Here is a 27613-nt window from a genome sequence, read left to right as displayed (position 1 = left end):
CAGTGTACCGAGAGTTCACGAGTGAGCGGGTCCAGTGAACCGAGAGTTCACGAGTGAGCGGGTCCAGTGTACCGAGAGTTCACGAGTGAGCGGGTCCAGTGTACCGAGAGTTCACGAGTGAGTCGTTCTAGTGAACCGAGAGTTAAGCATGATGTTTGATCTCTAGAGTACGGCAAAATATGTCACCTAAACAGAACTAGCATTGTTCGATACAGGTGGCAAAAGCCTACAGTGTAAGTTCGACCTTCATTACCGGTGTTAAACCTGTAGACCTACAATCAGCGTCCATAGCCTACTCGTTATATAAAGCTGGAGGCCCGGGTGCGAATCCCGGTGGAGGCTGGAAGTGTTTTCACTGTTTTTGTTTTCCAACTCACTACAATTTCAACTGTGCATATATATATTAATATATATGGGTCATTCCATATCAAATCACCAGATTTTGAAAATGTTGTAGCTGGACCTCTTCTAAAAATTAAGGCTATAAAAGTATTGACTTATGGAGTTAGGCCAACATAAAAGTGCCAAAATATTCAATGTTGGTATTTGTTGCTAAAAAATGTGCCATTTTTAGTGATTCATTGCTCTAAACTAGTTCTTCAGGATACTTGATTCTTTCAGAGGATATAATGTCGAGTCTGAACAATGCAAAATAATGATTACAATGCTTTCCTGTACTTTATTATTTTAGTTTTGCAGCTTTAAAGTTGCCTATTCATCCTACTATTCAAGAGGAAGGGTTTTCATGTCAAATTTTGACCAGCGTAACCATGTTAGAGCTGTGAGGGTTTCACATTAGTTATAAGTATAAATTTTTTATACCTTACCAAATTTCAGGGTTCTAGCTTTTCTCAATATTAATTTATGAGGTTATAAAATTGCTCCAATGTGCAAAAGAGGTCGCCTTTGACAGCCAGTATCTCAAAACGCGTCATGTTGAAATGTTTTTATTATTTTTTCTAGAAGAAATATAGTACCACCCTGCTTGTACAAAAATAATAGGAGGGAATTTTGCCTTATTTTGAAATGAAAAATCCTCAAAGTATGGGATTTTTACACACAAAAAAAACACATTTTGCCTATAGCTATTTCACATGTGTTTGAGCCTTTGTATTGTACTTAAAGGTCATTCAGTTCTATAAGTATACATATACACACACACGCACACACACACACACACACACATATATATATATATATATATATATATATATATATATATATATATATATATATATATTTGGTTGGTTGGCGTCTATCTTGGCGCAGAGTGCTCTATGTCCAGTGGACAGAGCGGAATATGTGTAGATACTAGTTGAGAATAGTGGAACACTAGTAGTTGTAACTCGGAGTTTCACGCGTTTCTTGAGTTGTCTGACGATCTCTAAACAGCCAATGTTTGCAGAGCTTTCGAGCAAAACCAGCTCTTCTTCAGTGCATGAACACCGAAAGAGACAAGGAGTAGCAGGAATTGAAACTATTTTATAGAGAAGATTTCGGTATGGTTGTAAAGGCAAAACGACTTACTGATTTCTGCTGAATTGAGCAGAAGTTTTAGAAATTCGGATTATTTTAATCCGCGTCGGATTATTTTAATCCGATTCCGTCGTAATTGTATATTTAGAAATATATATAAATACATATGTATTTATATATATATATATGTATATATAAATACATATGTATATATATATATTTTAATAATTATATATCATATATCATATATATATATTTATATATAGCTATTCTGCCTTCATGTCGTGACGTCACAGTGAGTACTTTATACTTGACCAGAATGACAAACATGTAGTTTCGGGCGCGTTTTAACTCTGTATTCACGATATGGGCCCGGGATCCTTCACAAATTACCATTGCATTGAGGTCCGGCCTTCTATTGGCGAACTTTATATTTTTCCTTGCCTTCTGCCTACTGTGCCTAACCTAGGCCTAGTCAGTAACTTAGGCTAAGCTTAATTACCAGTCTGTTCCTTCGAGGAGTGTTCGCACACACTATTCACTCAATGTACGTATAGCATAAACGTACGGTTCGTCGGGCCAGAGTCCTCAGTACAGAGACGGTAAAGAAACAGGGACGTCATTTTTTTTACTACGTTCCCCTTTCAGAAGCTGTGTAACTTATTTTGTTGCAACATTCTTCGTTTGCTGGGGAACCATTTTGTAGGCCTACCACTTACAAAGCAGTAGCAATATTCACATCTTACAATTTTTTGTGACATATTAGCAGTTTTCTTTCGACAACTTTTCTGTTATGCCCAGTTGTAAGAGAGTCGTAGTTTTCATTGGTTCCCATATGTTTTTTTTTTTAGAATAATGGATTTGAAGCATTATGAGACCTTGGTGCATATAACGGACTAAACGAATAAATGGGAGTTACACAACAACATATATTTCAAGGAAAAATCATTAACTGATATCAGGCAACTAAATAGTTGGAATTGTTATTTTATTTTTTGACAGATGAAGTTCCCTCAGTGTTACGTTACAAACTATATACATTAAATCCATTTTATTTGTCTATTTTCTTTCTTGAAAACATTTGACCATTTTATATTCAATTTTTCTTGTATTCTTAATTGATTTATTTAACAGGTTTTACAATAGGGACGAAATCAGCTGGTTATTAATACCAAATTGATATTTTATATGTTGTAAGATTTCAAGTATTGTAATATGTGAGTAGCACGTGACAATTATACATATCTATACTTCAGATACTTACCTTGAAGCTTTCTCAATGAGTACGGGAACTTGATGGCAGTATTATATCAGTAATAATAAAATAAAAAATCACAAGTTATGTCCGAACGGTTCCCATATTGGAACGCAGGCCTGGCGAGAGGGAGGTCGGAAGACTTTGAGGTTTGGGGACACTTAGGCTGCCCGGAAAAAGTGGCCTGGAATATCTGGGATATATAAACGAGTGCAAGAAGGGGGGGGGAGTGGCGTTGTTATCCTCGGGGTACGTCCTGGCTCTCGGTGGGTCTATCGGGACCATTAAAACTATTGCAATTAGATAGATAGGAAAGGAGATTAACGTTTTCTTCTAAGGGAAGACTTAACAGTGAACGACGAATTTGAAAATTGTTGAAGATAATAATTAATTGAAAATAATAATAAATGGTTAACAGGGAAAGTTGGAAATTAAATGAGTCTAGATATATATGCAACGGTAACATTTAATCATATTTCATTGTTTTTTGTTTGTGTTGTGATTTATTTGTCAGATGGTTTTCAGATGTACCCTGTGGCTGATGCTCAGGGAGTGGGTCAGTACTGAGGGGTATGAGGAGGGTAGCACTCGCCAATGTATTATACTTCTCGTCAGGTCAAAGCGACGGCTTTGAGGACAATGTTGCGGTAAAATCATGACATTCTGTTTGAGAAAACATAGTCGGGAACTTCCAAACATCTGATCAGGGCGATGATCCATCCAGGCTGTCTGGTATAGCCTACAATGATTATCGGCCGAAAACTACTGAATTCACGTAAGGGGCCACCAGGGGTGTCACTTTCTGGTGTGTGTTGGGGGGGGGGGATGTAGCACTCCAAAATAACTTATTTAACGTTAGGCCAAACGACTGTCATCGGGAAGATGGTGCGGTTTGTCTAGAAACTTATGACGTTTTTGGGGAAAGCATTTGTCGGGAACATGATCCACTTAAGCTGTAGAGTAGAATGATGGTCGCCCGGTTTGTCTGGAAGGAATTGGTATACTGTACGAGTACATGATGCATGATAAATGATGCATTCTGCATGATGCACGATGCATCATTTCCAAAGTATATAAAACGCGAGGTGCTGAAAGCCGTTCCACTGACAAAAAGAACTTAATTTTTGTTGAAATTTGACTTTTTCAACTTGAAAATGTCGACGTTTCATTTCGAAATTTCGTCGTTTAAACTCAAAGTTTCGAACTGGTTTACTCTTATGTGACATAATAGTTTGAAAAACGTTAGCAAAACATTGCGGCATATCTACTGTTGGAAACCATTTTAAATCTTAATATGCCTTAGATGCACCATTTCATGCCTTCCACTTTTTTTACTCGGGGAAGACCGCCAGACACCTCCACAATGGAATCAGCTTTAACGACCTCATGACTACACCCCCATTTTTACACCCCAATTTTTAATATTCTGGATTCTCCACTGTTCATCATAGTGCGTTGCAAACATAAAATTAAAACGATTGAGCCAGGGGTATACGAGTTATGGAACCTTCGACACGTTTTGTCGGGACAAATAGAGATTTATTGCCAGGTAAAACTGCCGACATTCCAAGTCGTCGAACCTTATAGTGAATCCCCTGCGGAAATTGTAATATTTAGACGGTAACTTGATAATGGTACTGGGCAAAAATGCTCCTTTAAAGAAGACCCGATTGACGAGCTCGCTGACTTTCCGTTATGGGTTAGTCTCATTTCAACGACCGCTTGATCAAATTTCGTCAAAATGAGATCAATTTATTCTTCTTCATATCCAAAATTCTCGCAGAATGGTAGTAAAGTTAATACCATATACTGCTACGCCATCCCAGTCAAGCTTTTGACATTTTCGACTGAGTTGCTATAAATAATAACTCCCTAAGCATAAGCCTGCATATAATAAGTTAACTGAGTAGTAAACCAATCTTCCACACACACACAAAAGAAGAAACCATTAAGTGTTACTATGTTTATAAAGTTTGCAGACTTCATCTTTATTGACCCAAACGACATTTGACTACTACACAAAACCACTACACTCACATACGACGTATAATGTCATCCAAGCTGAACATCTAGAGTTACAATGTTTGCACTGTTCAGACTGTGACCTCTTTTGACTTCAAATAAACTCCCACACCAAAGAGTACAACAGTCGTTATGTACTATATCTAAACTTTTAATTACACTAATTCGTCAGACATTGCCTCTATTGACCTCGCATGACCTTTACCCTCCACAAAAATCATCGGGAATTTGTGCTCACTATGATGAACCTACGTAAGCTAAGCTTAAACTTTGAGTTATTGTATTTACTAGGTTGTCAAACTTGGACGGTTTGACCTCAAATGACATTTCACCCTTTACAAAAAAAGAAACAGGTTTCTTCTATGAACATGGATGGGTTGTTCACGTAATAAGTATGACATTCAAGTAATGTATGCTTGTTTCGTGTGTTAGCAGCCCGGTTACCATGCACATACACATACGCAACCGCGCGCACAATACTAGACCAACTTGACTACGTAGGTTACTCTTCCTTGCCTGAGGCGAGTAACTTTTTATTTTTTAAAAAGACTCAATAATGTTTTCTTTCTTACATAACTACAAAGTTTCAGTCTGCAACGTTTCCATCCTAGTTTCATTCTGTGACGTTAACTGACTCTTGGCTTTTCTTAATCCTTTTCTCACCTCTGGATTCTTGGCACAGAAGAAGATGAAGAAAACAACACCTTGGAGGGACGTGAAAATGCAGAATAATGCTACAAAGGCATTAATCTTCCTCTTTGGCAATATCGAGAGAAACCCAAAGATCCAGGAAAGGCCGAGGAGAATCCAGAACAAAACAAATTGTTGTATCCTCGAAATCACCTCTGCCTTCTTATTCCTCTGAGCGTTGGTCGACAGAAACTGCCGAAAAACAACTGTACGTACGACTGCGATAAACAGTGTTGTGTTGAAGATGACCAACAGAAATACCTCCAGGAGAAATCCAAAGTAGAGTGGTTTGCCCAGTGGTAGGAAGCAACTGAAGAAAAATAAAAACGTTATCATCATTTACTTTGGTTTTCGTGATGAGCTGATATTCACTGAAATAACTTATATAGCAGACGAAATTAATCGTGTTTGCTATTTTACGTAACACTTATATCTTCAAAATAATCGATAATACAGAAAGAGAGAGATAGAAAGCGAGCGGGGGAGGGTGGAGGGGAGGGGGACGATTTTCTTATTCGATGGTTCATGCAATCATTGAAGCAGTATGGAGATTCATTTAGATTAGCATTGCTAAACTAGTGTTTAGTTTAAGTAGCGTTTCGATTGGTTTTAGAACACTATTCTGTTAGTAACACTATTCGATACTTAACTACTATAGAAACAACTAACAGTACTCAATTCCCCATGAGTTTCGCTTCATTTTCTTTTCAAACATTTTTAATGACAAAACTCGCAAAAGTGGAAATTTCTCGATTTGCATTTGTGATTAATATTTATTATGGAAAAGTATCTGGGCAACACAACAGAATCAGCTCAAATTCTTCTCATACTGCCTATAAGTAACGTTCACAAGGAGGGAGAAAAAGCTATACTGTTTTCAATGGCAACCAGGTATTGCGTTCAAAACTTCATAGCTTTGCTATAATTCACGGACTAACAAAAAATGCTCCTTTATTCCCCTTTGGGTCTGTAACTTTGCGTCACTTGGTCCAAGCTTTGTAAGTATCCGCACCCTGTCGGATATCAGGACCAGATCTCTTTTAGATCGCATCAAGTTAATATCTATTTATGGAGGTTTATGATACAATGCAGAAATGCCAAGACCCGAACATTCTACGTTATCCTTTCTGAATCTGATAGGAAGGTTATTTCTTCATATATCTTCTCCTTTTTTAGTTAATCTGGTTTATAGTATAGAGGGGCAGTATAAAAAGAAGTGCGGTGTCTTTATAGGGGCGTTGAAGTCGACTCCCTTATAGGAGATATGGGGTATTCCCCTACCCCCATAGATTTAAGCTAACTTGTGTGCCTTCAAGAATGAAGCCATATCCAAGAATGTAACCGAGATTGTATAATGGTTGGAATTAATATCTACAACTGAACCAGGCCTATACTTATTCTTATCGAATTGAAAATTGAAGCACCCAGTCGGACCAATGTACTTTTATAGACTTTTCTTTCATGTCCTACTTCAAAGGTGTACATTTACTGGCAGCATATCAGTATCACTACACTGTCTCTATCAGAAATAGGTTAGGAACTGTTCGTACTATCAGAACGGGTGCTTTGAAGTATCACATGAGAGGACAGTATAAAGTGGTATTATAGCACTGGGGACTTGTCCCGACTGGCTGTTTGGAGGTATCTTACTGTGCATATTCGTCAGGCCTTGTTAGGAAATAAACAGTCAACACGGGAATGAGCGGGAGCCCTGTTGATAAACCAGCATACAAAGAGTTTGTCAAACAGATGAAGACGAAACTGAATTGACTTTATTACACGTTGACATATCGGTGTTCTTCCGCACCAACCCAATCATCTTGCTACGAACCGAGATGACCTTATGTCATATTATAAGTTCCGGAAGACGTCAATATAATGAAGGAAAAGTCATTCTTGATTCTTGAACATATATTTCACGTAACGTAAATAACCATAAACAATGACGTGTAGGTACGTATATCCGTAAAGAGTAGCAGCAAGCAGGGAGAGTGATAATACAGTAGCGTGCATGAGTATTTATACATACAAACTTAATGAGATTACATGGGATGTAATTGGCTAACCAGCATCTTATCTGATTGGCCTATAATATAACAGTGTGATTGGTTATATGACAATTAGACTTATGACGTCACATCACACTTTACCACATACTATGACACAAGCAAGCATGCTTCTTTAACTAATGTGCATTTGTGTGCGACTTAAAACAGAATAATGTTGAATATCACCAAGGAGAAATACTTCCAAAAGAAACAATCATAATTCCCTTACCGTATGCTAAGACACAAGCGATTGGTACAAAGTGGCGAATAGTCGACCTTTCATATTTCACGAATAGAAAGTACATGTTTACTGCCTCGACGGACATCCAGCAAACTGTCGTCAGGCCAAAGTAATGTACAGTTGATGCAAGGTTCCTACAGATAAGGAGATCATGGGAGAACAGATCCCCAGCCAGGAATGTAATGTAGAACGCGATCAAGGACAGGAATAGATTAATGTGGATCTTACTCGCTTGTTTTGCTCGAAGCGACCTGTCGACGAGACAAAGTGAAAATATATATATATTTTTTTAAAGCTACATTTAGTACAGAATATTCTTTGTTTAACTTTATTCCGAAATTTTATGTATCAAAAATATCAATCACTTGATATTCTATATATTATTTTAAGTAATATATATTTCTTCATATTTGACCTTTTCTCTTTCTTAGAGGTTGCCAACAAAAGACAAAACAAAAACCCGCAAAGAACTGGAAGTTAAGGACTCATCAAAGCAGCAATATCCTTCATTAATATGTTTAGATATGGTCCTGAAGCCTTCATGCCATTTCCCATTACAATGGCAGTTTAGGTTACCTAACAGTCCCATACTAAGATGGAATAACGAATCTCGTGTGAAATGTTTGGTAATTAACGCCACTGACTGTTTCACGAGTTATTTTGTTACTTAAAATGAAAGAAAATGAAAGAAAACAACCTACTTGACACCAACCAGCAGAAGAGTACAAGCAAGCAGACCTATCACTGAGAGAAGTGAGCCTACCCAGGTTATCACGGTCAAGAAAACATCGGCAGCGTGTGGAATATTGCCAATGCCCTGCAATGGTAAAACCGAGAAATATAAACTATTGTCCTGATCTCATTAAAATTATAGTAAAATGTCATCTGTATTTATCACTCGTGTAATTGCGAAGGATTTTTTTTTTTACGATTGAAAGTTTTGTCCACTATAATGTTATAAGTATGATAAAGAAATGTCAAAGAACATTTGATCAGTAAACATGATGTCTTACGACTAGCACAGCAAAGCTCGTAAGATGATTGCATGTACATATCGTGTAGTTCATTTTCTCAGTTAGATTACAGCCTTCTTCAGACCAATACCCGTCATCAGTTCCCTCGGGCACAAACCAGAACACACACATCTTATGAAATACAAACTCCGTATCGTTAAGCAGCTGAAAAGTAGAATAGAGCAAGGCCAAAGATGTAATCAAAGAATATGACGGTTATACGTTATTCATATTCTAAGGTACAACCTTGTGGGGCATGTGCATGGGCCTAAGTTAAGTAAGTACATGTTCAGAGGAAGTAACATAAAATATCAGCAACCACCAAGCAAGGACTTATTAACGCCAGTACAAACCTATACAAACATCAACTTCACAAAGGTTAAATTTTTTCATTGACTAAGTAAACGGCAGAAAGGGGAATACGAATGCTTTGTTTCAGATGAAATGTTATTCTTGTGTGTGTGTGTGTTTCCGTAATTCTTATATGTCGTGGGTAGTGCAGTAAGTAGGCTAGCATACACGACAGTACCGGCATCTTACATAGGGTGTTTTTACACTCGAGGAAACCTACATATTCAATATGCAAAATATATGTTAGATTTAATTAAATGTGTTTAACTCTACTATGAATGATCGCTAGGATGAGTTCATTTGTTGTTGAATGATTTAAACCTACTTCGGATGTAGTGTTCGGAAACGATGCAACAACAGCATATTCTGTTGGAAGATTCTTGACAACAGAACCCTCAATGTTTGCACCGATGACTTGACTGGCGACAGAGCTTCGCAATCTGCTGTTATGTGCTGCTCCATCCATACTTTGATTTACCGTTTGGAAGAAAAGACTGGAATCACTGTACAAGAAGAAGCTGACAGGAACAGTTGAGTCAGTAGAATTTGATTTTTCTGTCGAGAGAAATGTTGTTGAAATCCACTAGTTTTATGTATTTTTTTATTACGTGCGCATTATCTAGACATGCTTGAAGGACTATATTAACAATATTTCATTTGAAAAAACGTTACATTTAAAAAGAACATGCAAATAAATAAAATTGATTAAATAAACTTGGAACTTTATAATTTAATCAAGAAATGTTGACCACTTTGGTAAATAAATCTTTATCTCATAAACAATTGTTGGTATCCATGCTTCAAATTCCATCAACGTAAATATCTTAATATACTGTTTATGCGTTAGTTAGGGTTCATCAAATGTTCGTCGTGCGTTTATCACAGGATGAAGTAAAGAACAATTGTTGGTATTTCCCTTTTTATACTTTCTATTAAATTGTAACATTCTAAGACGATGTTTATGTAGTGTTTTGTGGAATGATCAGGGTTAACAAACGGTGTATACCGGGCGTTTATCGCAGGGTAATTGACCCACCGAGGTATATGCGCCCGTGCGTGCATAATCCTGCGATAAACGCACGGTAGACCGTTTATGAACGCCATTATTAACATTATATAGAATATGATATCCACCTTCCATGGCTGTTTTTAAAACATCCCCGTGAATAAAGATGGACGTCCTGTTTTCCCTGGGTGATGTATTAATTGCGTTCATCAAATGTAGTTCACCATCGGTTACACTTCCTCCCTCTTCACCGGGCTCGTGAAAGAATGTTATGAAGTCTGCTAGCTGTGGATCCAGTTTTACTGCTACAACAGCAAGCTTATCTTGGACTTCTGTGAAGTTCCCTTGGTTTTGTTGAACGAGAGATATCTGCTGTTCCAGCAATGATATGATCTTGTTGGATGATGTTGTCTGGAGGCTTTCTGCTTCAAAGTTCATAAGGTTGTTAACAGTTCCTATGAAGGCATTCGTGACCTATGCAGTTAATGTTTAAAAGAATATCAGTCGTGCCTTTAGTAGCATCTAATGTTATGGATTGATTGATTGATAAAACTCAATGTTTAGTTGTTTTTTACCTATATTGGTATTCAACAGCCTCGCCGATGTATATATATATATATATATATATATATATATATATATATATATATATATATATATTATGTATATATATATATATATATATATATATATATATATATTAATCATCCTTAATTCACTTAACTAAAACCTAATGTATCAGTTGACAATGACGATGTAACAGACGGCAACAGATGATTATTGAATTTATCAATATCAAATTTATAAATAATTGAACTGTCATAGCAGAAAGTTGTAACGAAATATGGTATATCTCAAACAGTTCAATAGGTAGGATCCAGCCATCGGCTGGCGTAAACCTACTGGCGTCATCCATAGCCCACTTGCGATGAAACAATATACATAACATGTGGTTTAGAAGTACTCACCTCGGGTGAGGAAGTATTTGTGCCCACAATTGATTCTAAAGATTCTGCTACCTTGCCGACAACTGTTTCATTCGAATCTTCAATTTGAAATGTGACCACCACTAAATCCGTAGCAACCTGCTCTACGTTTTCTTCTGTAACAGTCGTCTGCAAATGTAGTAAAATATCATCATGTAACCTTACTTCTTGATACATGCCAATCACGATAGAATGAGATAATATAAAGTGATAAAGATATGCATTAGAAAAGGAAATGCCCTTCAAACGTGAACGTGAACCCTAACACTAGTTAAAACAACCACTTTGGTTAACTCACTGTTTAACTTAGATCATACACTGTCTAGGGAAGGGGATCAACTGACAGGGGCCCAACCACATCGGTATACCTCTGGAAGGGGGTGTTAACCCTGCCAGAATTACGTCAGATGGTTCAGCCACCCGTCCTCCTGCTTCACTGTCAGACAGAACAGTACAGTACAGCAACCACATGCAGTGAACAGTACATAAATATGTGCCGTACTACCCAAAAAGTTGTACCATGTTACACTAGAGGACCCTTCATTTTACCAAACTATTCCCAAAAAGGGGAGGGGCCAACCTTCCTCTCATATCGCCTGTGCGACACAATATTTAAACCACTCCCCTTCGCTACACAAATAGTTGTTGCGCCCACACAGACAGAACAGTTAATTACATTATTATTTCTTGTAACATCTATAGCCATGGCAATGCTACAGTTTTTTTTTTATATGTGGCTAATAAGGATTTATATGTTGGAATACTCAAGACAGGATTCCCAATTTCCATTAACTTTGTTGTCCACATTTATTATTCGAACAATGAAGTTTCTTAACTGTTTCTTTTGTTTTCTTTCTCTATGTACTCTTCTTATTCTTTTCCGCTTTGTCAAAATGTCATTTTGATGAGCTAAAACTATTCCAATTTTGATTTTTCATTTCTGCTTATCAATATACGATCAGTTATCGTCTATTATATATTGCTTTCTGATAATACACAATCCAATAAATATATACTTCAGAGTACTACTTCAGAGTACTATACAGTGGTACTGTGTGGCTCAGTAGAAATTTAATGTTTGACTTTAGTTGCTTAATAATCGACATTATAAAGGAATGCCACGGTAAGGGCGTGCAGACTTGGCTTAGGTTTATTCATTGAAATATTTATTCATTTTTGGTCACTAGCTTTTGTTTATAATATAAGCTTTAATAATAAATGGTTTGTACATACACCTGCTATCCTCTGTATTTCCGTGAGTGCGTCCTCGGGAGAAAAACACGTGTTCAATTGAGGTTCCATCCACGACGAACCTTGGCCGCAATCTCGGTGTGCTAATGGTAAGTCAGCTACAAAAAAGTTAAAGACGTTAAGAGTAGAATAAAAAATACAACGACATATGGAAGCAAAGAAACCTACAAGAGTTTTCAGCATGAAATTGCAGCAGCGTTCTTGATAAGGCTACTATGTGTATTATTTATTAAAAAAAAACTATACTTTGTGTAATGTCCTCCAAGTTACTTCAGGGATTTGGGCTACAGTATGTGAAACTAAGAGATTTTTTTTTTGCTACTTCAAAGAATCCAACTGAATGATCTATGCAGTGCACCCCTTGTGAGAAATGAGAAAGGGCAGATTACACACTCAATGAAGAGAAGTAAAAACTTAATCAGCAAGAACCTAAACAAAAACCATAATATTTGAATGTTTCTTCATTTTAACTGGAATGGTTTTCAACAGAACTGGATCAGATGAATCGACTATGAAGAAACAATGAACAAACTATGAAGAAAGAAGACGTGGAGAAATGATAAGAAGTTAATGAAATCTTGTACTAACCGTTCGTTGAAACATTCCCACACATCTCAATGGAAACATAATTGTTTCCTATAATACGTTCAGGGAAAGTCAACTGAAGTCCACGGAAAGAGAGCATTTCATAGAGACACCGACCATTTTGAGTAATCGCTAAAATAAGGAAACCAAACTTGTAAATGCATATCATTAAAACAGGGTATTGTACTTCAGTTACGTTCGTAATACATGCACCACTGTCAGGGCCGCATAAAGCAATGGTTTACAAAGTGTCTATCTTACCATACCAACTTTCGATATCGAAAGCAATAAAGTTCGATATAACTCTCGCATCCGCACATTCGACCGCACATTGTTGAAGTAGCCGAAAACACCGACGCCAATATTACAATCTTACGAATACAATGTACAGCTACTATGTGCAATTTGCTGGTTCCACCTGGTATACATGGTAAATTATATATATATACATATAAATATATATATATATATATATATATATATATATATATATATATATATATATATATATATATATATATACATACAAAAATCAATTACTTCTTGTGGTCTCGATACGTGGCAAAAATGTCGTAGGGTTCTGAGAACTTGAAAAAGTAGATGATCCTGGAAGATATAACAAACAGTTTAAAATATGTGAAGATAAAATATATTAAGAGTCATTTAAACCGCTTTCCTGTACACCACTTCTCTTACTTCTTGTGGTCTCGATACGTGGCAAAATTGTCGTCGGGTTCTGAGATCTTGTTAAATTAGTTGATCCTGGAAAATGTAACAAACAGTATAAAATATGTGAAGATAAAATAAATTAAGAGTCATTTCAAACCACTTTCCTGTACACCAAGTACCATTTCTCCTGCTTAATCAGAAAGCTTGACCAAACAATCACTTACTTCTTGTGGTTTCGATACGTGGCAATGTTGGCGTCGGGTTCTGAGAACTTGTTAAATTAGTTGATCCTGGAAAATATAACAAACAGTTTGAAATATGTGAAGATAAAATATATTAAGAGTCATTTCAAACCACTTTGGTATCCACTAAGTAACTATTTCTCCCGGTAAAACAGAAAGCTTGACCAAACAATCACTTACTTCTTGTGGTCTCGATACGTGGCAAAATTGTCGTAGGGTTCTGAGAACTTGAAAAAGTAGATGATCCTGGAAGATATAACAAACAGTTTAAAATATGTGAAGATAAAATATATTAAGAGTCATTTAAACCGCTTTCCTGTACACCATGTAACTATTTCTACCGGTTAAACAGAAATCTTGACCAATAAATCACTTACTTCTTGTGGTCTCAATACGTGGCAAAATAGTCGTCGGGTTCTGAGTCCTTGTTAAAGTAGTTGATCCTGAAAGACATAACAAAAAGTTTGAAATATGTGAAGCTAAAATGTATTAAGAGTAATTTCAAACCACTTTCCTTTACACCAAGTAACTATTTCTCCCGGTTAAACAGCAAGCTTGACCAAAAAATCACTTACTTCTTGTGGTCTCGATACGTGGCAAAATTGACGTCGGGTTCTGAGATCTTGTTAAATTAGTTGATCCTGGAAAATGTAACAAACAGTTTAAAATATGTGAAGATAAAATAAATTAAGAGTCATTTCAAACCACTTTCCTGTACACCAAGTACCATTTCTCCTGCTTAATCAGAAAGCTTGACCAAACAATCACTTACTTCTTGTGGTTTCGATACGTGGCAATGTTGGCGTCGGGTTCTGAGAACTTGTTAAAGTAGTTGATCCTGGAAAATATAACAAACAGTTTGAAATATGTGAGATAAAATATATTAAGAGTCATTTCAAACCACTTTGGTATCCACTAAGTAACTATTTCTCCCGGTAAAACAGAAATCTTGACCAAACAATCACTTTCTTCTTGTGGTCTCGATACGTGGCAATGTTGGCGTCGGGTTCTGAGAACTTGTTAAATTAGTTGATCCTGGAAAATATAACAAACAGTTTGAAATATGTGAAGATAAAATAAATTAGGAGTCATTTCAAACCACTTTGGTTTCCACCAAGTAACTATTTCTCAGGCTTAAACAGAAAGCTTGACCAAACAATCACTACTTCTTGTGGTCTCGATACGTGGCAAAATTGTCGTAGGGTTCTGAGAACTTGAAAAAGTAGATGATCCTGGAAGATATAACAAACAGTTTAAAATATGTGAAGATAAAATATATTAAGAGTCATTTAAACCGCTTTCCTGTACACCATGTAACTATTTCTACCGGTTAAACAGAAATCTTGACCCATAAATCACTTACTTCTTGTGGTCTCAATACGTGGCAAAATAGTCGTCGGGTTCTGAGTCCTTGTTAAAGTAGTTGATCCTGAAAGACATAACAAAAAGTTTGAAATATGTGAAGCTAAAATGTATTAAGAGTAATTTCAAACCACTTTCCTTTACACCAAGTAACTATTTCTCCCGGTTAAACAGCAAGCTCGACCAAAAATCACTTACTTCTTGTGGTCTCGATACGTGGCAAAATTGACGTCGGGTTCTGAGAACTTGTTAAATTAGTTGATCCTGGAAAATATAACAAACAGTTTGAAATATGTGAAGATAAAATAAATTAAGAGTCATTTCAAACCACTTTCCTGTACACCAAGTAACTATTTCTCTCAAACAATCACTTACTTCTTGTGGTCTCGATACGTGGCAAAATTGTCGTCGGGTTCTGAGATCTTGTTAAATTAGTTGATCCTGGAAAATGTAACAAACAGTATAAAATATGTGAAGATAAAACAAATTAAGAGTCATTTCAAACCACTTTGGTTTCCACTAAGTAACTATTTCTCCCGGTAAAACAGAAATCTTGACCAACAATCACTTACTTCTTGTGGTCTCGATACGTGGCAATGTTGGCGTTGGGTTCTGAGAACTTGTTAAATTAGTTGATCCTGGAAAATATAACAAATAGTTTGAAATATGTGAAGATAAAATATATTAAGAGTCATTTCAAACCACTTTGGTTTCCACTAAGTAACTATTTCTCCCGGTAAAACAGAAATCTTGACCAACAATCACTTACTTCTTGTGGTCTCGATACGTGGCAATGTTGGCGTCGGGTTCTGAGAACTTGTTAAATTAGTTGATCCTGGAAAATATAACAAACAGTTTGAAATATGTGAAGATAAAATAAATTAGGAGTCATTTCAAACCACTTTGGTTTCCACCAAGTAACTATTTCTCAGGCTTAAACAGAAATCTTGACCAAACAATCACTTACTTCTTGTGGTCTCGATACGTGGCAAAATTGTCGTAGGGTTCTGAGAACTTGTTAAAGTAGATGATCCTGGAAAATGTAACAAACAGTTTGAAATATGTGAAGATAAAATATATTAAGAGTCATTTCAAACCACTTTGGTTTCCACTAAGTAACTATTTCTCCCGGTAAAACAGAAATCTTGACCAACAATCACTTACTTCTTGTGGTCTCGATACGTGGCAATGTTGGCGTCGGGTTCTGAGAACTTGTTAAATTAGTTGATCCTGGAAAATATAACAAACAGTTTGAAATATGTGAAGATAAAATAAATTAGGAGTCATTTCAAACCACTTTGGTTTCCACCAAGTAACTATTTCTCAGGCTTAAACAGAAAGCTTGACCAAACAATCACTTACTTCTTGTGGTCTCGATACGTGGCAAAATTGTCGTAGGGTTCTGAGAACTTGTTAAAGTAGATGATCCTGGAAGATATAACAAACAGTTTGAAATATGTAAAAGATAAAATATATTAAGAGTCATTTCAAACCATTTTTCTGTACACCAAAAAAAAGGAATAACTTCTTGTGGTCCCGATACGTGGCAAATTTGTCGTAGTTTTTAATGTTGGCCATGTTAAAGTAGCTGGAAAATATAATAAACACATTGGCCGATACACTTTGCTGTTTGTATTTAAATCGGCCAGAGGATGCACATCAAACAAGATGCAAAGAAACCATAATAAATTTCTATGAAAGAAACCTAAAGGCTATTTGGTATATTGTTTTGCGTTTTCGTGGCTATTTGGTATAGTATTTTGCGTTTTCAAGGCTATTTGGTATAGTTTATTGCGTTGTCGAGGCTACAATTTTGTATTTAACTGCTTATTTGGATAAGAAGAATCTTTGAACAACGCAGTGGAGTAAATTTGTTGGGACGTAAAAAAAAACATAACATGAATGAAACCATCTGTAGTATATGTTGAAGCTATTTTTTCTTGATTTTTACATTGAAAGCATTTATGCAGTCAAGATTACTGTGAATTTATTTGACAAACCAAAATATATACAGGAAATCCATCCTTACACTTGCAATGGATTACACTGATCGCAACAAATCTGTTATTATTAGGGTAGCGTAGGTTGCGTGATAAACAGAAATGATGAGTAGGTATATGTTCATCCTAAGAACAAGTTTCACGAGTGAGTGGGTCCAGTGTACCGAGAGTTCACGAGTGAGTGGATCCAGCTGTGTACCAAGAGTTCACGAGTGAGTAGGCCAGTGTACCAAGAGTTCACGAGTGAGTAGGTCCAGTGTACCGAGAGAGGACACGAGTGAGCGGGTCCAGTGTACCGAGAGTTCACGAGTGAGCGGGTCCAGTGAACCGAGAGTTCACGAGTGAGCGGGTCCAGTGTACCGAGAGTTCACAAGTGAGCGGGTCCAGTGAACCGAGAGTTAAGCATGATGTTTGATCTCTAGAGTACGGCAAAATATGAGTACGGCAAAATATGTCACCTAAACAGAACTAGCATTGTTCGATACAGGTGGCAAAAGCCTACAGTGTAATTTCGACCTTCATTACCGGGTTCAAACCTGTAGACCTACAATCAGCGTCCATAGCCTACTCGTTATATAAAGCTGGAGGCCCGGGTGCGAATCCCGGTGGAGGCTGGAAGTGTTTTCACTGTTTTTGTTTTTCCAACTCACTACAATTTCAACTGTGCATATATATATATTAATATATATGGGTCATTCCATATCAAATCATCAGATTTGGAAAATGTTGTAGCTGGACCTCTTCTAAAAATTACCATATTTATTATGTGCTTGGACCATCATAAAATAAGCTTATTCTGAAAATTTGAGTTTCGTTGCTTAAAACTTGGTCGAATTATCAGGCATTGAAATTTCGCAATTGTCGCCACCGTGGTATTTTGGCAATTTCTTTTTGAGGTATGATTTGTCAGCAGTTAAACATCCTACTACCATCCTATTTCATAAGTTTATAGATTATATCCCATACAATTGGAAATAAACAATTAAGGCTATAAAAGTATTGACTTATGGAGTTAGGCCAACATAAATGTGCCAAAATATTCCATGTTGGTATTTGTTGCTAAAAAATGTGCAATTTTTAGTGATACATTGCTCTAAACTATTTCTTCAGGATACTTGATTCTTTCAGAGGTTATAATGTCGAGTCTGAACAATGCAAAATAATGATTACAATGCTTTCCTGTACTTTATTATTTTAGTTTTGCAGCTTTAAAGTTGCCTATTCATGCTGCTATTCAGCACGAGGAAGGGTTTTTATGTCAAATTTTGATATGTGAGAGCTGTGAGGGTTTTACATTAGTTATAAGTATAAATTTTTTATACCTTACCAAATTTCAGGGTTCTAGCTTTTCTCAATATTAAATTATGAGGTTATAAAATTGCTCCGATGTGCAAAAGAGGTCGCCTTTGACAGCCAATACCGTATCTCAAAACGCGTCATGTTGAAATGTTTTTATTATTTTTTCTAGAAGAAATATAGTACCACCCTGCTTGTACAAAAATATCAGGAGGGAATTTTGCCTTATTTTGATGTGAAAAATCCTCAAAGTATGGGATTTTTACACAAAAAAAACACATTTTGCCTATAGCTATTTCACATGTGTTTGAGCCTTTATATTGTACTTCAAGGTCATTCAATTCTATAAGTATACATATATATACACACACACACACACATATATATATATATATATATATATATATATATATATACATATATATATATATATATATATATATATATATATATATATATATATATATATATATATATATATATATATATATATATACAATTCCTTTACAATTACGACGGAATCGGATTAAAATAATCCGACGCGGACTAAAATAATACGAATTTCTAAAATAGAAATCAGTGAGTCGCTTTGCCTTCACAACCATGCCGACATCTTCTCGATAAAATAGTTTCAATTCCTGTTACTCCTTGTCACTTTCGGTGATCATGCACTGAAGAAGAGCTAGTTTTGCTCGAAAGCTCTGCAAAAACCAAACATTGGCTGTTTTACTTCCAGTCACTTACCTATATATATATATATATATATATATATATATATATATGTATATATATATATATATATATGTGTGTGTGTGTGTTTATATACAAGTATTTTAAAATTAGATACAAAAATATGCAAAACAATCTTACCGCAATCCATCTCGTCTGAGCCATCTCCACAGTCTTCAGAACCGTCACACACCCAGTTGATAGGTACACATTCGTCTAAAGTGGTACATGGAACTTGGTCAGTCGGGCATATACCTGGCGTGAACAAAAGAGATTGAGCGATATTTCGTTGAGGCTCTAAAGGATTTTCCATTAACAGATTATTGCATATATATGTTGCCTATATGTATATTATTAATAGTCATAATAACGACTTAATTTATAGAGCGACTGATCCAGAAAAAATCTGCTCTAGGCGTTTACAAACCAAAGAAGAAAAAGAATGAAATAAATACATACAGATATGCTACAAACAAAAATTAATTGTTGACATGAAAATTGCAAAGGTAAGTATTAAGTTGTGTTTTAGAAGAGACAATTGATGGGGACTGTTTTGGTGAAGAGAAGGAATTATCGCCGTAATAGGATCTTGTCATCGGTTGGCGCAGTTGATATGAATCGCCGGAACGCAAGTTGCCTGAAGGAGTATATCTGGAAATGAGATTACTGAGGTCAGTCGATGCTGTACAATGAAGAGATCGATATGCAAAAATTATTTGAATATGATGCGTTTTTGATGAGCAGCCAATAAAGTTCTTTGACAATTGGTGTGATGTGACCTTGTCGTCTTGATCCATTGATGAGCCGTACAGCAGACATTTGACCAAGCTGAAGCTTGCGAAGGAGAGAAAAAGAGCATCTTTAGAGAAGGGAGTTTCCATAATCAAAGCGCGAGGTAACTTGAAGCAATGAACAAGCTGTGGGAGGACCGGTACGTACGGGGCGGTGTTTCTTGATTTTTGATATTCCGTGACTTGCCATAAATGACATCAGGCTTAAGCGAAATGTATAATTGTGTATCGTCTACGCAGAAATGGTATTGTAGGTTATAGAGTTTGATAAGAGCAGCAAATGGAGATTTATATAACGTGAACGAAATTGGCCCTTACACGGAACCCTGCGGTACACCGTCATTGACGGGTTTTGTCGGGGAGTATACATATATATTAAAGAAAATCCACGTGTACTCCAAGAGAAAATATTATTAGACAAAAGCAGAGAAATAAGATATGACTCATAATTGACACAAAAGGAGTGCTGTATTAGAAAATACATGGGACTGTCAGCAATACTTTGACAATGGAATGGAAAATACAAAATGTAACACAATGAAAGTATGACGCAGGATAATTGTGGGCATGCAGCATTGATGGAATTAATACCAAATAAACCATGACCATACACGAAGCGGGTAATAATATGCAATCGATTTCTTTCCGTTTTTTGCAGTTACAGATTTGAAGTTAAAGGCAATTAAAATTCATTTTTTAAGATTTTGAGAGAATGTCTATGATGATTGAAACGATAGGAACGATGAATCCTGCAATATCACCACGACTAAATTGATATTTTATGGTAATTCAAACTTAAGCGGTACCGAGAGCTTGTTTCACCTACATATAATTGCCCTCTTTACAAAGATCACACATATTATATGTAAACAAGCTGAAACAGGATCGCGTTTCCGCTTACGTTATAATATTCGGTGACACACAAAAATGTAGGAGTGCAATTGTCAGTTCGGGCTTATTTGGCATGCGTTAAAATCGTTATCAAGTAACACAGATTTTGTATTATTTATACAGCATGCATTTGAAACCAACAGGTTTTAATTAATTGTCAAGATGGACGGATAACTTATAGACATGTTTCTTGCATATGCGTTTGAATAGTGACTGTGAAGACGATTATATATCACAGACAAGCAAATGACATTTAATACGTTCCATATGGTATAGTTGTGTAGTAACGTAATCTCTTTGAACCGATTACGGATAGATAAGGGCAGTTTCAAAACAGATTTATGGCCGCCGGGTTTCCTTGCCCTGTCAACATCCACGACAAATCACAGTCCAATCTACCGCGACTGACAATGTTAACCTGCTGGGGACACACTTAATTTTTTTTTGTAATCGGAGTAGTTGAGTTATTGGATCCTCAACGACGCAAAAGTATACTGGTTGATGAATATTTTTTGAAACCATCATGTTATTCCTGCACTATTTTGTGATGTAAATCCTCGCACGTAATCGATCGGTTGGACAACAGCAATTACAAATCATTGTGCACAGATCGGACATTTCTAGCCCATCTAGCACGTATTCTCTCCTTCCATATTCTGACTGACCTTCGACCTCGGTAGAAATATATTTGACTACTATTTTACACTACATGATACATCACACATAGGCACGTAGTATAGCAAGGAAATTGAAGTTTGAGCGGGCACCAACAATTTAAGGATAGTATCGACAATTTACTGAGGGGGAACAATACTTGTGTCCTGTAACTTGTGAAGGTTGTGCAGTGATAGCTCCCAGTATAACCCGATCCCTCTGCCCAGTTTATTTTCTGCTTCCTTAAAATTAAATGATACTTTGTACTATTTTAATCCATGCATTTGTTCAATGACCCTATAAATTTGTACCTCCATCTGTTTATTTTACCTCTCTCCTTTTTTTCGCTTTAAATTCGCCTATGATGTAGATCCTGCTAGGATCGAAGACTCATACATACCCTCTTATTTGTATAGATTAAATTATGTATAACCCGATATCTAAACTTACGGTCTAAACTCATGGTCGAGTATATCTATATAGTAACACAATACTGAAAGTACAACGGAAAAATGCAGCATAATGTTGATTCATTCAGTGACACGGGTAACCTTTACGTCTTTAACTTGTTCCACATACTCGCATATAATTATCCTCATCACGGAAGCAATAACCGATATAGGCCAAGATTAATGCAGACGTACATAAGTTATAGTCAGGTTAGAGAAATAGGTATGAAAGCATACTGTAAAAACATAAAGTTTTCAGTGGTTGCGGTTCTCACGTAGGCCTATATATAAATTCGATATGGACAACATTACTGCAGACGTACATAAGTTATAGTCTAGTGAGACGTAAAACTTACACACTACTGAAATAACTGGCGGGGGGGGGGGGGGTTGGAGTTGGGAGGGGAAACCCAAATTTCAAAGGGCAATTTGAGATGCGACTTTGATTTCAGTGGGTAAATCATATAATGCTCTCAAAGGGATACATGCAAAATGGACTGTTTGTGCATTACTTACCACAAATTGCAGTATTTGAATATTTTGTCAGCAAAACACACTTGCTAACTTATATTTTTCTTAATTCCTCACCAAAAAGACATTTGACATAACAAAAGGGCATTTTTCATCGCAAAACCGGGGAAAAAATTCCCCTTTCATGAACAATAAGAGCAGCACTCCTAATTTATGAAAAGGGGCACGATTTCACAAAATTATGTTTGTCGGGTTACAAAGGTTAAAATTTGCAAGTACAACGACATAGATGTCCTAGGTTGGCTTGTTCTCTTTTCAAATCTTATATAAACGCACATGTACTCAAATTACTCAAATATATGCACGGCTAACATTCAAGCTGTACGGTGCGTCCCAACTTTTGTTCATGGCATGACAGATTTTGCTTTCTGATACAGATGTAAATAGCAATGTTGTCATTCCTATTAAAAATTTATTCTCACCTTGTTTACTCAACATAAAACACAATAAATCTGCAAGATCGTTTTTGGAATCAAATGCCAACCACATGACTTCCTTCACAAACTTAAAATATTGAAAATAACCCAACTACATCATTGCAAGGGTGTGAAAGTCACCATACAGTCAAAGTAAATTTATTTGCTGCATGAAACGTGCAAATATACTTTTTAAGGAAAGCCACCCAAGAAAGAACCTGGGTACGAAAAACCAAACAACCGAACGATTGATCCGCTCTCAACCCAAATCCCCTTCCATGGAGACTGAAACTGTGTGGTCATCGTCATGTGTGTATCACGATTCCCCTCGAATAGGGAACATATACTACATATGATCTTAGCCAAAAGGCCGAGAAACGTGCAATTATTCACATATATAATCTAAAACACAAAGTTGTTACAAATGTGATTAAAATGTTTACAAATCTTAAGCAAATGAAGCAAGCTGCATGATATGGAAATTCCGAAACCTAAACTTGGCGTGAGCCGCAGAAAAATGTTTTTGTTTTACATTACCTTGAGCACGTAAAATAAGACATGAAATGAAGCTAACTAATAACGGTTGATGCAACGTTGATCTCATGTTCGATGTTATAAGAAAATTAAATTTTTGTAGTCCTGTGAATTACTGTGAATAGCTGCAAATATAGCTTTGATGTTAAATGGAGATTGAACCAGCCGATTGTGAGCTTCCAAGCACTGTGAATGTGTTTTAAATCATGGTCACCAATTTCCGTGTGTACTGTTCTACCCGCAAATCAAACTTCCTTAAGGTCATTGGCAACTTATTCATAGCTAGAAAGAGCACACTCTTCCTGGAAATTATTGAATGTCAAAGTAATTGATAAGTATTGTAGGTAACTGTTCGTATTACATCTGTATAAGTAATTAAATTAGTTGATCCTGGAAAATGTAACACACAGTATAAAATATGTGAAGATAAAATAAATTAAGAGTCATTTCAAACCACTTTCCTGTACACCAAGTACCATTTCTCCTGCTTAAACAGAAAGCTTGACCAAACAATCACTTACTTCTTGTGGTTTCGATACGTGGCAATGTTGGCGTCGGGTTCTGAGAACTTGTTAAAGTAGTTGATCCTGGAAAATATAACAAACAGTTTGAAATATGTGAAGATAAAATATATTAAGAGTCATTTCAAACCACTTTCCTGTACACCAAGTACCATTTCTCCTGTTTAAACAGAAAGCTTGACCAAACAATCACTTTCTTCTTGTGGTCTCGATACGTGGCAAAATTGTCGTAGTTTTTAATGTTGGCCATGTTAAAGTAGCTGGAAAATATAATAAACACATGGGCCGATACACTTTTCTGTTTGTATTTAAATCGGCCAGAGGATGCACATCAAACAAGATGCAAAGAAACCATAATAAATTTCTATGATAGAAACCTAAAGGCTATTTGGTATATTGTTTTGCGTTTTCGTGGCTATTTGGTATAGTATTTTGCGTTTTCAAGGCTATTTGGTATAGTTTATTGCATTGTCGAGGCTACAATTTTGTATTTAACTGCTTATTTGGATAAGAAGAATCTTTGAACAACGCAGTGGAGTAAATTTGTCGGGACGTAAAAGAAAAACATAACATGAATGAAACCATCTGTAGTATACGTTGAAGCTATTTTTTCTTGATTTTTACATTGAAAGCATTTATGCAGTCAAGATTACTGTGATTTTACTTGACAAACCAAAATATATACAGGAAATCCATCCTTACACTTGCAATGGATTACACTGATCGCAACAAATCTGTTATTATTAGGGTAGCATGGTCGCGTGATAAACAGAAATGATGAGTAGGTATATGTTCATCCAAGAACAAGTTTCACGAGTGAGTGGGTCCAGTGTACCGAGAGTTCACGAGTGAGCGGGTCCAGCGTACCGAGAGTTCATTAGTGAGTGGGTCCAGTGTACCGAGAGTTCACGAGTGAGCGGGTCCAATGTACCAAGAGTTCACGAGTGAGCGGGTCCAGTGTACCGAGAGTTCACGAGTAAGTCGTTCTAGTGAACCGAGAGTTAAGCATGATGTTTGATCTCTAGAGTACGGCAAAATATGTCACCTAAACAGAACTAGCATTGTTCGATACAGGTGGCAAAAGCCTACAGTGTAATTTCTACCTTCATTACCGGTGTTAAACCTGTAGACCTACAATCAGCGTCCATAGCCTACTCGTTATATAAAGCTGGAGGCCCGGGTGCGAATCCCGGTGGAGGCTGGAAGTGTTTTCACTGTTTTTGTTTTCCAACTCACTACAATTTCAACTGTGCATATATATATTAATATATATGGGTCATTCCATATCAAATCACCAGATTTGGAAAATGTTGTAGCTGGACCTCTTCTAAAAATTACCATATTTATTATGTGCTTGGACCATCATAAAATAAGCATATTCTGAAAATTTGAGTTTCGTTGCTTCAAACTTGGTCGAATTATCACGCATTGAAATTTCGCAATTGTCGCCACCGTGGTATTTTGGCAATTTCTTTTTGAGGTATGATTTCTCAGCAGTTAAATATCCTACTACCATCCTATTTCATAAGTTTATAGATTATATCCCATACAATTGGAAATAAACAATTAAGGCTACAAAAGTATTGACTTATGGAGTTAGGCCAACCTAAAAGTGCCAAAATATTCAATGTTGGTATTTGTTGCTAAAAAATGTGCCATTTTTAGTGATTCATTGCTCTAAACTATTTCTTCAGGATACTTGATTCTTTTAGAAGTTATAATGTCGAGTCTGAACAATGCAAAATAATGATTACAATGCTTTCCTGTACTTTATTATTTTAGTTTTGCAGCTTTAAAGTTGCCTATTCATCCTGCTATTCAGCATGAGGAAGGGTTTTCATGTCAAATTTTGACCAGCGTAACCATGTTAGAGCTGTGAGGGTTTCACATTAGTTATAAGTATAAATTTTTTATACCTTACCAAATTTCAGGGTTCTAGCTTTTCTCAATATTTATTTATGAGGTTATAAAATTGCTCCAATGTGCAAAAGAGGTCGCCTTTGACAGCCAGTATCTCAAAACGCGTCATGTTGAAATGTTTTTATTATTTTTTCTAGAAGAAATATAGTACCACCCTGCTTGTACAAAAATAATAGGAGGGAATTTTGCCTTATTTTGAAATGAAAAATCCTCAAAATATGGGATTTAAAAAAAAAAAAACACATTTTGCCTATAGCTATTTCACATGTGTTTGAGCCTTTGTATTGTACTTCAAGGTCATTCAATTCTATAAGTATACATATACACACACACGCACACACCCACACACACACACACACACACATATATATATATATATATATATATATATATATATATATATTGGTTGGTTGGCGTCTATCTTGGCGCAGAGTGCTCTATGTCCAGTGGACAGAGCGGAATATGTGTAGATACTAGTTGAGACTAGTGGAACACTAGTAGTTGTAACTCGGAGTTTCACGCGTTTCTTGAGTTGTCTGACGATCTCTAAACAGCCAATGTTTGCAGAGCTTTCGAGCAAAACCAGCTCTTCTTCAGTGCATGAACACCGAAAGTGACAAGGAGTAGCAGGAATTGAAAATATTTTATAGAGAAGATGTCGGTATGGTTGTAAAGGCAAAACGACTTACTGATTTCTGCTGAATTGAGCAGAAGTTTTAGAAATTCGGATTGTTTTAATCCGCGACGGATTATTTTAATCCGATTCCGTCGTAATTGTATATTTAGAAATATATATAAATACATATGTATTTATATATATATATATATATATATATATATGTATATATAAATACATATGTATATATATATATATATATTTTAATATTTATATATCATATATCATATATATATTTATATATAGCTATTCTGCCTTCATGTCGTGACGTCACAGTGAGTACTTTATACTTGACCAGAATGACAAACATGTAGTTTCGGGCGCGTTTTTAACTCTGTATTTACGATATGGGCCCGGGATCCTTCACAAATTACCATTGCATTGAGGTCCGGCCTTCTATTGGCGAACTTTATATTTTTCCTTGCCTTCTGCCTACTGTGCCTAACCTAGGCCTAGTCAGTAACTTAGGCTATGCTTAATTACCAGTCTGTTCCTTCGAGGAGTGTTCGCACACACTATGCACTCAATGTACGTAGCATTAACGTACGGATCGTCGGGCCAGAGTCCTCAGTACAGAGACGGTAAAGAAACAGGGACGTCATTTTTTTTTACTACGTTCCCCTTTCAGAAGCTGTGTAACTTATTTTGTTCCAACATTCTATGTTTGCTGGGGAACCATTTTGTAGGCCTACCACTTACAAAGCAATAGTAATATTCACATCTTACAATTTTTTGTGACATTTTAGCAGTTTTCTTTCGACACCTTTTCTGTTATGCCCAGTTGTAAGAGAGTCGTAGTTTTCATTGGTTCCCATATGTTTTTTTTTAGAATAATGGATTTGAAGCATTATGAGACCTTGGTGCATATAACGGACTAAACGAACAAATGGGAGTTACACAACAACATATATTTCAAGGAAAAATCATTAACTGATATCAGGCAACTAAATAGTTGGAATTGTTATTTTATTTTTTTTGACAGATGAAGTTCCCTCAGTGTTACGTTAC

At 36.1% G+C, this 27613-nt stretch overlaps 2 protein-coding genes across 2 annotated transcripts in view; both read right to left on the bottom strand.

Annotated features, from left to right (window-relative positions):
- Window positions 1–21625, bottom strand: part of LOC139980549 (uncharacterized) — a 30778-nt gene extending 9153 nt beyond the window's left edge. The window contains exon 1 of the mRNA XM_071992273.1: window positions 21609–21625. The gene's annotated coding sequence lies outside the window, so the exon portion shown is untranslated. The remainder of the gene's footprint in view (window positions 1–21608) is intronic.
- On the bottom strand, window positions 4683–23703 carry LOC139980548 (adhesion G protein-coupled receptor L3-like). The gene is made up of 14 exons (XM_071992271.1): window positions 23492–23703; window positions 19364–19477; window positions 14608–14673; window positions 14213–14278; window positions 12928–13056; window positions 12322–12437; window positions 11071–11217; window positions 10231–10576; window positions 9422–9651; window positions 8746–8910; window positions 8434–8549; window positions 7721–7983; window positions 7094–7154; window positions 4683–5753 (listed from the first exon to the last, which is right to left on the bottom strand). The coding sequence occupies exons 1-14, from the start codon at window positions 23556–23558 to the stop codon at window positions 5330–5332; spliced, it is 2310 nt and encodes a 769-aa protein (XP_071848372.1). The 5' UTR covers window positions 23559–23703; the 3' UTR covers window positions 4683–5329.
- Between the last annotated feature and the right edge of the window lie 3910 nt (window positions 23704–27613).

The sequence above is a fragment of the Apostichopus japonicus genome, chromosome 15 (genome assembly GCF_037975245.1).
Source record: "Apostichopus japonicus isolate 1M-3 chromosome 15, ASM3797524v1, whole genome shotgun sequence".
Taxonomy (NCBI): Eukaryota; Metazoa; Echinodermata; class Holothuroidea; order Aspidochirotida; family Stichopodidae; genus Apostichopus; species Apostichopus japonicus.
This window is presented reverse-complemented; position numbering and strand designations above follow the sequence as displayed.